The sequence below is a fragment of the Brienomyrus brachyistius genome, chromosome 16 (assembly GCF_023856365.1).
Source record: "Brienomyrus brachyistius isolate T26 chromosome 16, BBRACH_0.4, whole genome shotgun sequence".
NCBI classification, from domain to species: Eukaryota; Metazoa; Chordata; class Actinopteri; order Osteoglossiformes; family Mormyridae; genus Brienomyrus; species Brienomyrus brachyistius.
The window spans coordinates 5,252,851-5,268,189 of NC_064548.1; the positions used below are offsets into that span (position 1 = coordinate 5,252,851).

The window sequence follows — 15,339 nt, forward strand, 5'->3', positions numbered from 1 at the left end:
TGGTACTCTCTTGTCATACATGCCGCTGCTCTTTATTTTCGTTATTTTCACTCGCGTGGGTCAGACATGGAGACGACGCGAGCGCTTTCATCAGGTGGCGAGGCACAGCAAGGGAGTGGGTCCGCTTCGGGTCAGCCAGCCCTCTGGCACCCAGAGATGTTTGCTCGTTGGCTGGGCCAGATCGGCACCTCCCCATGAGTAACCAGGGCTCGCGATGACGTCACGTCGCGGGTAGGGGACAGCAGGTGCTGTCCGAGCCGCTGAGAGTTAGCGGTCTGGCTGATGACAGAGCTGGCACGGAGAGGAACTCGGGAGACGCCGGCAGAATGTGCGCTTCACACCGGTGGGGACGCCGTGCCATGCGGGAGGCGGTCAGACCCCCGTCGCAGGGTGTAAGGATGATGCCGAGAGATGGAAATCTGTCCCGGGAGGCGGAGACAGCCACATGGCCCTCGCGGCCTGCCAAAACAGGACCCGGCCGGGCTGGACGGATCTGCACGGCACCATGCCCTCATGCTCCTGCAGGATGGGGCTCTGACCTCAGGCTGTTCTGGCGCACTGCCGCATGACCAGGGCATTCACTCTCAGATCACTCAGCCGACAGCAGAAGGCAAGATCGCACACGGAAAGGGACTGGACCCACGGAATTCATGGGGAAAGAGTAGGGAGATACATGCCTGGATGGAATATTTATTAGCCGTGGATATGAATTGAAAATGAATGAATTGAAACTGAATGAATGAATGAATCCTGTCTGTCTGTCCGTCCTATTATGTGTATTTATATCTCGCAGTTGCGAGCCTGTCGCATGTAAATGTCACACATGTCAGCTCGAGGCCCCACGTCATGGCTGCTCTTCTGCGCCGTGTTTTGTCTTCTTCGGTACCTTAAACTCTCTCTCTCACTTAATTAGCACCATCTCCATCGCAGCGGGCCATGCGTCACTCCGGCGGCCAGCCGGCCCGTTTGCAACACCCCTATTGATTATAATGAGCTGCAGCCCAGGACTGCTCCTGCTCCGTGCCCCTTAATGACCCGTCACCCCCCTCCCAAGCCGTCACCAAAGGCAGGCAGCCCCGCGGATGTTTCCGGAAGCGGCGTCTTTGGGCCCCAGACCTTGCGGTGCCGCTGCGGGAACTCGATGTCTCTTTCATGGGCTAATTATGAGAAGAATAGGCCTTCGTGGAGACGGTGATTGGCGATGCCCTCCGTCCGTCACCCCTGGGACGCCTTCCTGTTCCAGGCTCCACTGACGGCCCAGAAATAAGCTGGAACGCTGGATGAAAGCAAACGTGGATCTTTGGCAGGATCCCGTGGATTCTACGTGGTCTTAACAGGTCCCCGGCAGAGCGAGGAAACGTAGGCGCCAAGCTGGCGAGGGATTCATGGGGTATTTTAGGATTATAGCGGTGCGTGCACGTTTGCAGGACAGCCACATCTGTAAGCCCCCCCCAACCACCGCCACCCACATCCCGCAAACTCAAGGTCTCCGGGGGGGGGGCGTCTGTGCTAATTTTTGCTCAACCTCAGCCACTTAATTGTTTTATTGAAATAATTATTTGGATAGTAAGTCACTTCGCCAAGTGTTTCAGGTGTAAGTTAGGCGCTAATTAAACTGTATTCTCTAAACGCAGCTAGACTCCAGGGTGGTGCAGCCTTGCTCAAGAGCACTGCAGAAACTGTACAAAAGAATCATAATACAATGAAAGGGTTTCGCATGACTTTTAAACTCAGAGTTCGTAGCACTGCTCTATGGGGAATTTAGCTACTTGTAGTAAAACTGCTTTTACACAAACAGAAACAGCAAACAAAGACCTATTGAAGCGCATGTATGTCGCACAGCGCCACGATCAACCACAAAATAAAACAGTTTTTTTCTCCCTCCAGTTGTAGCCCCAGAAACGTATCATTAGCAAAGGATCGGTTGTGTCCGTCACGCGGGCGACGGGGGTGTATGCTCACTGCGGTAATGAATAACACATGTGCTTTATTACAAGCACAATTAATAATTCAAAACTTTGGTACACAATATGGCCTTGGCAAAATTCAGCGAGCCAAATCACTCCGAGGAGAAACAAGAACAAGAGCAGCAGCAGCAGTAACGGTGGCAATAATGACAGCAACTAAAAATGACCAACATTACCAGCACTGCCAAGCAAAGTGAAGAAAATGAAGCAGGACCCAGGACTGAATCGTACAGTAAGTCAGAACAGCCTTGGGCGGGATTCGTAAAGTTGGGGAAGCGTGTAATCCCCACGTAGAATTTGGGGCCTTATTGATCTAACATTACGAGTCCTTGATCTTTCAGAATCGCAGTGATTCCTGTACACATCCGTTTCGGGATGTCGGTTTTAGTTTATAAAATATCTTGCTGCAGTAGCTTTACAAAGATTTTATTGCAGCAATATAAGTGGGTAGAATATCGATGAGCGGTCGGTATAGATTATTTATTAGAAGTGGTCTAGCCATCAATAACTGGGGAATTTTGATAAAACAGCCTTAATCATGTGAAGCATTTGGATTAATTATTAGGTCCATTTGTTTGAAGAGTATAATATAACAATAATAAGGGCGCCATTATCTTCCACATCACCGTTAGTAACCTCAAAACCCAATGGAAAGGCATGCTTGGTGACTATGTGATTCCCTCCGGTGCTCCTATTGGCTCATTCCGAGTTGTGACCACTGGATTGGGTGTCAGTATCGGTCAACCCGATCGATCAACCCCCCCCCCCCCCACATGTAGAGGAGTATGCAGAGCGGTGAAGCTCAGCTAAGGTGGTGCCAATTGGGCTTCGACAGGCACTGCTGTCTGGCCATCTCAGGCCTCTCCTACCTTTCTGTGGGTGGGCATTGCTCTGCCCTTCTGTCCCTGCCTGTCCCCTGTCACCTGTTGTGGCCATGTTCTAAGATAGGGTCTCCGGGCTATTGGGGTTAAATTGCTGATCAGTGTACCTTCCAGGCAGCAGGGAATTTTCACTGGGAGATAATTAGTACTTTGAGCATTGCCCCCTCCCAAGTGAAGGCTGGTTTTGAAGAGTTGCTCCATGATTGAATCAGCGATAGTCTGGAGATCCCTGCAACCTCCACGCAGACTCAGCTGACTGCAGAGATTGTTCTACACTTCGGTGAGAACTGGTAACTGAGATTAAGCCTCAACACTTTAAGTCTGAAAGACTGAACAGTCCTGTAAAAGTCACACTGCTGACTTTGAAAGTACTGGGAAGGGAACTGCAATAAAGTGGTGAAAATCTCCGAACAGCTGCTTCAAAGACTTGAAGTTCAAAGAGCTAATGAGCTTTTTCATAATCTGCAGATGCAGAGATAAACACTACAGACAAACACAACAAGGGCTCGGCCCGGTGGCTCACGACAGCACAGCGGAAGCGGCAGCACTCTGTATGGGGTTCGAGGACAAGTGACATGACATTCCTGCTGGTGAACTGCTGGCCTAAGATAATACACACACATGTACCTGCAAACACTGATCTAATACACACACACACACACGTACCTGCAAACACTGATCTAATACACACACACACATGTACCTGCAAACACTGATCTAATACACACACACACACGTACCTGCAAACACTGATCTAATACACACACACACGTACCTGCAAACACTGATCTAATACACACACACACACATGTACCTGCAAACACTGATCTAATACACACACACACACGTACCTGCAAACACTGATCTAATACACACACACACACGTACCTGCAAACACTGATCTAATACACACACACACGTACCTGCAAACACTGATCTAATACACACACACACATGTACCTGCAAACACTGATCTAATACACACACACACACGTACCTGCAAACACTGATCTAATACACACACACACATGTACCTGCAAACACTGATCTAATACACACACACACACGTACCTGCAAACACTGATCTAATACACACACACACACGTACCTGCAAACACTGATCTAATACACACACACACGTACCTGCAAACACTGATCTAATACACACACACACATGTACCTGCAAACACTGATCTAATACACACACACACACGTACCTGCAAACACTGATCTAATACACACACACACATGTACCTGCAAACACTGATCTAATACACACACACACACGTACCTGCAAACACTGATCTAATACACACACACACATGTACCTGCAAACACTGATCTAATACACACACACACGTACCTGCAAATACTGATCTAATACACACACACACGTACCTGCAAACACTGATCTAATACACACACACACGTACCTGCAAACACTGATCTAATACACACACACACGTACCTGCAAACACTGATCTAATACACACACACACGTACCTGCAAATATTGATCTAATACACACACACACGTACCTGCAAATAGTGATCTAATACACACACACACGTACCTGCAAACACTGATCTAATACACACACACGTACCTGCAAATATTGATCTAATACACACACACACGTACCTGCAAATAGTGATCTAATACACACACACACGTACCTGCAAACACTGATGTAATACACACACACACGTACCTGCAAATATTGATCTAATACACACACACACGTACCTGCAAATAGTGATCTAATACACACACACACGTACCTGCAAACACTGATCTAATACACACACACGTACCTGCAAATATTGATCTAATACACACACACACGTACCTGCAAATAGTGATCTAATACACACACACACGTACCTGCAAACACTGATGTAATACACACACACACGTACCTGCAAATATTGATCTAATACACACACACACATACCTACAAATACTGACCTAATACACACACATACCTGCAAACAGTGATCTGATACACACGTACTTCATTTATATGCAGACGTTATATAGTCTGGGTTATTGATCTTTCATTAGCATGGAGTCCCTTTCAATAATGTCGACCCCCTGGCTGACAGCATATTCAGGAGAAAAAAACTCAACAAAGAATATGTATCTCTCTGTTACCCCTACAGTCCATCCATCCATCCATCCATCCATCCATCCATCCACCCATCCATCAATCCATCCATCCACCCATCAATCCATCCATCCACCCACCCATCCATCCACCTACCCATCCTTCCATCCATCCATCCACCCACCAACTGGCACTTACCTTTGGAAGTGTCTGAAGAGCGCCTCCATTGTGTCGTGGTTGGGCCTTGGCAGCTGCTTCACCAGCTTCTTGACGGCCTGCACACGCTCTCTGTATTCTCGGGACTCTGTTCACCAAAGAATAAAACGGCAAGGTGAGACCGCGCTGGGCCTTCATGTAAAGTGGGCTTGCTGATGGCTCATCTAACCAGAAAGGGGGCTGCAGGAAACGACAGTATTGTATCCCCCTGACAGCCCTGTGGCCTGCCCTGTCCATCTATTGCTTACTCACACACTCCCCATCCTCTACAGTCTCTAGAAGTTGGTCAGCTGGGGTACATGTACTAAATTTTGTGCGCAATTTCCTTTAATGTTCCCATAAAATACTAAATCGAGCTCACAAAATCTCTAAAATGTGCACACAATAAATTTTTTTGTGCTCTCAATTTGCTATATGGAGCTCTCAAATAAATTTTTCATTTAATTACATTTAACGTCTTGGTTATTTGTGTTCTGGCCTAAAGAAAATCTGACCACAAAGCCAGAAGCTGGAGTGTAGTGAGCAAATACTATGGATTTTGTGATAGTAAATCTATTTGCTCAAATCTTTGTAATACTGCATGACTCCCAACGCAGCCTGGTCATATTCTGATAGACCTGGCACTTATCCAAACAAAGATTAAACCAATTCTATTCTGGAAATTAGGCGTTACAGTCATCTAATTCTTAATACTGCACATGGTAATAACCAATATTTGCATACTGAGTCCATATCTTTATAATAATAGGTTATATGTCTCCCATTTCAAATGTGTTCTCCTGCACTTTTTTAAAGGACAAGAGAAACAAAAAAAAAAACACAGAATTAGCTTCAATCACTCAGTATTTACAAATCAAAGTATTTCTAACTTTTTCACTTAAAACATACCAATGTTTTGACCACAAAACAACAAGGTATATTGGTGAACATGTGACTGTATCTTGCCTGATAACTGAATTCACATGTGGAAAGGTTAAATGTGCTCAATCGCTCTCTTTTTCAGACACACACACACACACACACACACACACACACACACACACACACACACACACACAGAACAAAGCTAAGGGTCCGACTGCAGGGTCAGACAATTTAACCAGTGTCCAGGTCACTTTGTGTGACTTGTCTTAATGTAAGTGGGTTCGGCAAATCTCTGGGGGGTGGGCAGGTGGGAGTTTGCCCATGATAAATTTTGAGAAAAATAACACCAAGATTGATCAAGGGGGAAGTTCTGGTACCTGTACATGTACCCAATTTCTTGAATTCTCCAAAAAAAATTAAATAATAATAACATGATTAAATTGCCCCACGATAGATTTTTGCTAAAAATACAACTAAAACTTTATTATAGAATATTCAGAAAATCATTTCGCACCCCACAGTTTGAGAACCACTGACCTGTACAACGTTTCTAGGAAGTTTGCCAAAAGATCCATGGAATACGTTTAGGTAGCAGATGGCTGTGTTTACAAGATGGTGGCAGGAGGCTCCATTTTCACAACTGCCCAGTGTCATTGCAGTTCCATTTTTGGGGTGATTTGGAATTTCAGGTGTAGATTTTCATCCACAAAATGATTTTGTAAAATGGTAATAAGATCCATGAAAGATCAAGCAGAGCAAACAGATTAATAATAATAAATGTTTTCCTGTTCACAAAATTAAGCCTGTTATATAGTCACTCTTGTCTCTGCGGTCACTAAGCACCATTTACTTCAATTTTGGTCACAAAATTTGAAGAGGTCCAGATCTTCACCAATACAATTTGTCTGGAAAGATTGGAAAAAATCAGCCAAATAATTTTGTGTTATCATGCTGACAATATCTGGTGTCTGTGCTGCCTTTCTCTTTGTTATCACTGTGCAGTACTGCTACAATTTTGGGGTGATCTGTCTCAAAATTTAATCACTTCCAATTCGTCACGCGCACAATGCCTCAGCAAAGTTTGAAAAAGATCCATCCATCAAATTGTTTTTGAGTTATTGTCTTAACAAGAAAAAATGTCTGCAGCAGTGACGGACTAGTCCCAAACATATATATATTCCCATTCCCTGTTTGAGGGTCACAATAATCACATGCGGGTGGGGGGGGGGGGGACACACCTGTAGAGCGGTGGGTTCCATTTCCCTCTCTGAGCATATGGGGTGCTGGTTCTACCTGTGTTAGCCACATGGATTCTTCCAGTACTCTACTTTCCTCCCACTGTCTAAATACATTAACCTTAAGTGAACAGGGCTCTCTAATTCTCCCTTATCACCTGATTATATATGTACCATGCACCTTGTCCAAGCTCCCCAATCCAGAGAGGCCCCCGCTTTGTCAATGAGACTCCAGGTTCACTGCCAACCTGCTTTGGATAAGCGATCACCGAGGACGGCCGGACAGACGGATGTACGTACACGATTTTTCTCCTCGACATTCCCGCTTCCGAAGCAGTGTTCCCACGTGTCAGCATCTGCGTCCCTTCCCACATGTTTATTCAATCGCGCATCATTTTTAGGGAACGGATGTAATTTATAGCCTTTCGATGTCGGCCTGACAATGCAGATGTCACTGATAAGATTTCAGATTATTCAATTATTTATTCTTTCATTGAGACATGAACGGTGGCACAAGGCAGCTTCCTCCGGCCATAAATCATGCGCGTTTGCAGTTTGTGCACCTCGTCAGAGGTGGAAGCTACTGTAAACTAATAAATCACACGAGCTGCAGCGCTGCATTTGTGCCATAAAAAATTAAGCAGTTAAAGAGGGCCGGGCTCGCCGGGGACCCCTGACCATTAACACACCACGATGCGAGTCAGCGATTCGGAACGCGGTGGTGCCTACCTGGCATTCATCGGGTTGCAGACCTTCTCAGGACATGGCTGGGAGTGGTCCGGGCTTGCCTGACCATTAACACGCCATGGTGTGAGTCAGTGATTCATAATGTGGCGGCGCAAACTTGCCGTTTATTGGGTCAAAGCCCATCTTAGAACACGGGGCCAAAACTTACCGCAGGCCCCGAACCGCTACCACGTCGTGCTGCGAGTCAGCAGCCCAGAACATGGTGGAGCCTGTCTGACATTTATCGGGTCGCGGCCCATCTCGGAACGGAGGAAGCGCAAACCTCTGCAGTGTGTGAAGCAGCTACCTGCCGCGGGCCGACATTCATCGCCATGGCGACAGCACGGCCCCCACGCTAAAGGTCTCTTATCCGGCGGCGACACTGCGATGAATTATCGTTTTCAGCCAGGTCGGAAATTGTACTTTCTGGCTGCTTTTGCTTGTGATAAATCAGCCGGTCACATATCGCCGCTCACCCGCAGAAAGCTGCTAACCCTAAGCTCCTCTTTTCCCTCCCTCTCTCTTTTCACGCTGTCCATACGGACCGCCGCGTGATCTGTTTAGGCCGAGAAAGCACGCGTGTGACGTTTACACCTGAAATCCCAGTCATATGCTTTCTGATAGCTGTGGTGGAAAGATCACCCAGACAGTAGTGTATCATACCTGTCCTGTCACTGTGCTGTGATTGGTCAGCTTTAAGAAACGAACCAATAGCCACAGCATGTATTTACTAAGACGATGATTCTGTCCTATGAGGGATTTCTGCTGTGTTTTAGAGTTTACTTTTAGCAACATGAGGCAGTGGATGACACTGAACTTTATCCTCTCTGGGATCTGGTTTGGAAAATAATCCTCCATGTGCTCACTGAAAGATAAGAGAGCATGCCCTCTCAATCTGTGTGGGGGGTCCCCACCCCCCCACAGGTATCTGGTTATGCCCTCCAGGTGGTCTCGCTCTGGAGGTTTTATCTAGTCCCAACTGTACATTGACTGACTCTTGATTAATTAAAAATATGTGTTTATGTGGAGAATTTTGCCTCCTAAATTAAAGGGTAAAATGCAGAACAATGAAAAGATTCCCATCATGCAAAGCGTGAACGTCTACGTCCTCCTGGCAGTGATTCGCCGCAACAGACTGGAACACTTTCTCAGCTAGACCCCAGCGCAGGGCTGGTCTCGGCGGTGAGGGCAGCCAAGGGACATAGGACAGGGGGCACCAGACAACTCGGCAGTCATTGTCCACCAGTCACATGACCATCAGAAGCAGGTGGGACCGGGTGTATGATTGAAGTATTCTTCTCCTCCCAAAATGAATATTGATGAGCGTCCCCAGAGGGCCCCCATATTTGGAGATTGGAAAGCGTATCATTTTCCCGTGCTCATCTGTACATCCAAGTTCTCCTCACCATCCATGCCTCTCCTCTCTTGATGTCAGCATCATAACGAGCCGCAGCATGGTGATGAATTCAGCTGACCGCTGCCCCCTAACGGGCACAGCGAGACACGACCGCACACCTCATTGTAGGTGTCTGGCGAATTCGATTATCAAAGGCTCCCCTCTCAAAGAGCAGTACTGAACGCGTGGCCTGAGAAGACCCTTACGGACACCATGGCGCCGAGTGACAGTGGCACAAAAATCGAGCATCCCTGCAACTGCGTGTGCCCATGCCGTCTGAAACCCTGTAAACAGTCGCTGCCTTTGATTGATTGGCTCCATTCTGCCATGAAGATGTTCATGATTCTGGCTGCTGCAGAACAAGCCTCCCTGCTGCCTGAAGAAACATCAACGGTAAAATGTCAAATGCGAGGATCTCCAACATCTCTGCATGCATCCCCTAGAAGAATTCCATTTAGGTTTCAAGAAATCTTGTCATATATGCTTGAAGGGGCAGTGAAGTTCCACTACGCTAACTAAAAATGCTTACGCTAACTAAAAAGTAACACGGTAAAGTTTGAAACAGACATAATATCGCCAAACCAGGACACTGTGGCTGTGTGAACTGCAGCCCACAAGATGGCCAAACCCCCCCACACACTTCTGTAACGTCCTGATCAGAGTAGAACGAACACAACTTTAAAATAAAGGACAATAATTATAGGAACAGCTATATTCATTTACCGCCAGGGTCTTCCCTTAGCTCTCAGAGGAGCCGGTGAGTCCTGGCAAGAAAGGCATATTGGGAGGAGAGACGCGGGACCGCCCCCCAACGTGAGCGCCATCGATCTTCCCCGGGAGCTGTGACTGACCTTTGACCCCCTTGAGCAAATCGTCACATCCATCATACCTGGTTTCGGTAATGCAGTTATCTGCTAGGAGTGTGGGAGGTCCTGCTCTAGCAGATTTACTCAGGTACGACCCCGGGGCTGTAACCTGCTGGGGCATGATGACAGAACTGAGAAGAGGCTGAGAAGTTTTAAATAACATTCGAGCCTTTTAGGGGAACCATGCTGGGTCCTCCTGTAAAATGTCATACATCTGCCATTCGAGCAGCTGCATCCTTACTTTGTACATTTTGCATAAACTTCAAAGATGCTGTATTCCCGTTCGTTCGCTTTCAGAAAGACGTCCCTCGTATCAGCTATAAGAAGCGACAGGACGACCTACCGCACACCTGGGGTCAGGCCTTTAAGTGCTCTAAGTGGGCTAAGATTTATCAGGTGTGGTGCTTAGAGACGCAGAGCTCTGACGGCGTGGATCGGGCCTCCTGACCCCCCGTCCTCGATGTGATGTGAAAAAAACTGAAAATGGCTACTTCTGAAAAATGGATCAAGCCGAAAGTTATCCCGATCGGCGTGCCGGTAGGCTGAAAGCCCCAGTGCAGTTGGCATCCCACAGTGCTGCCCCCCCAGGCCCCTGCAGCCCCCCATGTCTGCGGCTGCTCTGCCTAAGCACATCCCGCCTTCGCCCACATGCCCCGTTACTCTGCCAGCCCCTCACAGTGTCTGCAAATCTGAACTTCCGCCTTTATGTCTCAGCTGATTCACGAGTGTTTTCTACCTATTTTTGGAGGTGTGTTTGCAGTTACTTAGTGCTAAAAGGGACTTATATATTGATGTATCGAGTACCTGCTTAAACCATTTCAAGGCTTAAGTGTCTAAGAGCCAAATGTTTTACAGTGTCTCCTTCGCTCAGTTCCTGGGTGCGAGGGACAAATCTTCGCTGACCTTTTATACATTAGAGAATATTTTCTGTGTGTTTATGCATGAAACACGCCCAAATTCAGAGAGGCAGTGCGAGACTAAGGCTCCTGTACCTGTGACTGGAAAGTCGCTGGTTCAAATCCTGCATTCCACAGAGTAACCCTTTCTCCATTGGACCCTTTAACGAGGTCCTTAACCCCCCCACTGCCTGAAAGCTCTGTGGTGCTGGATGAATGACTGACCGTGTATTCTGTCTCCAAGCTGAACTCTCACCTCTAAACGATATAATAAAGGTATAATGATTAATGCAAAGTATTTCACATTCCTATGTACTTCTGCATATTTTTTTGACCAGGTGCCCAAGTCGTTCACGGAAAACCGGAATACTGAGCCTTTGCGCTGACACTCCTGAGCGGGCAGATGGGAGGCAGGCGCGGGTGGGGGGCGTATCTGCCCTGCCGAGCATCAGAATCCAGCAGGGAAGCCCCCTCTCAGTGGTAATGTGCCAGGGCGATGGCGTGTGTATACTCTAGGTGACACCCCGCTTCCCGCCCTCCAAACGGGCCAGATGGCAGCAGTGACCACCTGCCGTCGCCGAGGACCTGCCGCACAGCATGTGGATATGGTGGTGGGAGGTGAAGTTGGAGCGCAGTGTCATGGGGACGCTGTTGGGGGTGTGGTGCCGGGTGACGATGCTGGGGTGCAGTACTGGGGGACGCCGTTGGGGTGCAGTAACAGGGGGCACCATTGGGGTGCGGTAGCGGGGAATGCTGTTGGGGTGTGGTACTGGGGGGCACCGTTAGGGTGCGGTAGCGAGGAATGCCGTTGGGGTGCGGTACGGGGGGGGCGCCGTTGGGGTGCGGTACAGGGGGGCGCCGTTGGGGTGTGATACTGGGGGGCGCCATTAGGGTGCGGTAACGGGGGGCACCATTGGGGTGCGGTACGGGGGGGGGCGCCGTTGGGGTGCGGTACAGGGGGGCGCCGTTGGGGTGTGATACTGGGGGGGCGCCGTTGGGGTGTGATACTGGGGGGCGCCATTAGGGTGCGGTAACGGGGGGCACCATTGGGGTGCGGTACTGGGGGGCGCCGTTAGGGTGCGGTAGCGGGGGGCGCCGTTGGGGTGCGGTAGCGGGGGGCGCCGTTGGGGTGCGGTACGGGGGGGGCGCCGTTGGGGTGCGGTACAGGGGGGCGCCGTTGGGGTGTGATACTGGGGGGCGCCATTAGGGTGCGGTAACGGGGGGCACCATTGGGGTGCGGTACTGGGGGGCGCCGTTAGGGTGCGGTAGCGGGGGGCGCCGTTGGGGTGCGGTAGCGGGGGGCGCCGTTGGGGTGCGGTACAGGGGGGCGCCGTTGGGGTGCGGTACAGGGGGGCGCCGTTGGGGTGCGGTAACGGGGGGCGCCGTTGGGGTGCGGTAGCAGGGGGCGCCGTTGGGGTGCGGTACAGGGGGGCGCCGTTGGGGTGCGGTAGCAGGGGGCGCCGTTGGGGTGCGGTAGCGGGGGGCGCCGTTGGGGTGCGGTAACGGGGGGCGCCGTTGGGGTGCGGTAGCAGGGGGCGCCGTTGGGGTGCGGTACAGGGGGGCGCCGTTGGGGTGCGGTAGCGGGGGGCGCCGTTGGGGTGCGGTAGCAGGGGGCGCCGTTGGGGTGCGGTACAGGGGGGCGCCGTTGGGGTGCGGTAGCGGGGGGCGCCGTTGGGGTGCGGTAGCAGGGGGCGCCGTTGGGGTGCGGTAGCAGGGGGCGCCGTTGGGGTGTGGTACTCGGGGGCACCGTTGGGGTGCGGTACTGGGGGGCGCCGTTGGGGTGCGGTAACGGGGGGCACCGTTGGGGTGCGGCATGGGGGGTATGCTGCTAGGGCTGTTGGGGATGAACAATGCTCACCGGTGCCAGATGCTCCATGCACTTGGTGGGATTTTTTTCATCGGTCCTCGATAGATTGATAATCCGGGGAAATGAATCCTCGCTGAGATCACAGCACTTTGAGCCTTTTTCCAATTTCAAGCTGAATGTGCAGGCAAACCTGAACAGATGTTGGCCCCGCGTTAAGTTGCTCCATTTGGGGGGGGGGGGTCTTTTATGGCATCATTACAACACGAGTTTCACAAGCCTCCAGCTGTCAGACACTACCGTTAGGCAGAAATAGGAATAAACGGTTAAATCTATTTACAGTATATATTTATATACTTTGAGAAGCTTTCAATATAACATTTAAAAATTACTCTGATACTTATTATTTCGATTTGTAAAAATATTCCAATTTAGTAAAAAAATATTTAAATGATGGTGTTATTCCAGACTCATTAAAACACAACACCCGGAGCTGTATTTGTAAAGCACCAAAGCTGTACCATGCGGTATGTTACCACGCACGGCTCTCCTGGGAATATCTGACAAAAATAAACACAAATGGGCTCACGGCTGCCCCACCGCGGGCCGCCGTGTTGGAGCTGAGCCCCCGCAAGCCGCGGCCTCCCGCTCTCTCACGTCCGCCCGCTGCTCCAGCTGCTCGTCCGAACGTGCACCTGACCCCCAGCTCCCTTCGGTTTGGGAGCAGCTACCAGATTTCAGGACGGGAGGAAATTGTGCTACATTTCCTGACAAATTGAGTTAAAGGACATTAAGTGGGCTTTAAGAATACAAATGGCTGTCTTTATCACAGGTGGACGCCGACGGCTTAATGGGGGCTGCGCTGATGCTATCGGCCCTAATGACTTGACAGGAAGCATTAAAGGCTTTGTGTAAAGAACTGGCAGAGAGGCCGGCCTTGCTAACGCGGACCTGTCAGCCACTCGCCATCGCCCCCTTTGTGTGGGGAAGCAGATGTTTGCATGTATACGGTCAACTGGAATTACAGCGGGCAGCAGATGCCTGAAAGCGTGCCAGGCCTGTACAGACGGAGCGTGTTCGGGGGAGAGCGGGCCTGCCCCCGTGCCATAGGTGATCCCTAGTGGAACGTTCCAGAGCTTAGCCGTTTGTTTTTTTTTTTTTTTTTTTTTGGCTTTTCTCTCATTTTGCCTGGGTAGCATTTAGGAACGCAGCCCAAACTCGGGCCTAATTACAGGCCCTGACAAAGAGGGAGCCTTTTTTTAAGGGACAATTACAGCACGGGATACAAAGAGCACAGGCATATCCAGAAGCCTCTGCTTTTTTACAACATGAATTACATCTAAGAACTCGTGTTTTATATTCACAATTGCATGCCACTTTATTTTATCTGCAAAATAAATCAGGAATCAAAAATATAACCTATAACCTGTGAGTACTGCACTATTGCTTAGTTTTTAAGTATGTTTTATTCAATAAAAAGACATTTTTAATGGCTGCAAATCTCCTCCACACACTATACAGTGAAGGACAAGTGCAATGGAGCAAATATATATCCCACTGTTGGCTCTGAAAGCAGTGACTAGCCGATCACATCGCTAGACTCTGAAAGCAGCAACTAGCCAATCACCTTGCTAGGCTCTGAAAGCAATGCCTATCCATTCCAATCGTCAAGCTATGAAAGCAGCGGACAGCCAATCACATCGCTATGCTCTAAAAGCAGTGCCTACCCAATCACGTTGATAGGATCCGAAAGCAGTGGCTAGCAGTTAAAGAAGCTTGTGGATTTCCCCTCATGTTGCTCCTGCAGAAGGTCAGTGTTGTGCTGATAGAGATCTGCAGTATCCTTTACCCTCAGTAAACAGCAGCATGTTGTGATATTTCAGCTGCTGTGTGATAACTGTACTGTGCATGTCTCTGCAAAGGCTGCTTTCAGGCTCACGTTTCCTGCCCTAAAATGAATCCCTTTCAATTGAATGCTGGATTATGAAAGTCTGCTATTAATATTAAATGACAGAGTGGAATAAAATATGATTAATGGCATAAAAAACCAAAGCGCAACAGGTGCCTTATCAGCTGGTACCTATCACACTGTCACTCAACAGAGTGCAAGGCATGGCGTTAATGCTGGGGGGTTGGGGGTGGGGGCTTGGGGCGGGAAGCCTTCAGTAACAGCCATAATGGGATTGTTTGCAGCCTTTAAGCACTTCGCTTTCTCTTCGCAAATATGTGGTTTCTTCGCTGGAGTCCATTACGTTTGGGGCATCTGCTCTCTCCGAGGGTCATCGCTTAATCTGTTCAGAAATCTCCAGGCCCTCCTTCCAGGCCCTTCCGCACGAGCAGCCATTCATCCAGGCCTCAGCGTTGCACCGTGAGCTCTAGTT

General features: G+C 49.3%; 1 protein-coding gene across 2 annotated transcripts in view; it reads right to left on the reverse strand.

Annotated features, from left to right (window-relative positions):
- The window catches only part of arhgap15 (Rho GTPase activating protein 15), a 123,374-nt gene that overhangs the window by 9,377 nt on the left and 98,658 nt on the right, over positions 1-15,339 (reverse strand). The window contains exon 13 of one of the 2 annotated variants that reach the window (XM_048978498.1): positions 5,154-5,259. In XM_048978498.1, coding sequence (XP_048834455.1) covers positions 5,154-5,259 — 106 coding nt within the window. Of the gene's footprint in view, positions 1-5,123; positions 5,260-15,339 lie in introns of those variants that run through there. The other variant, XM_048978497.1, reaches the window with a different exon arrangement.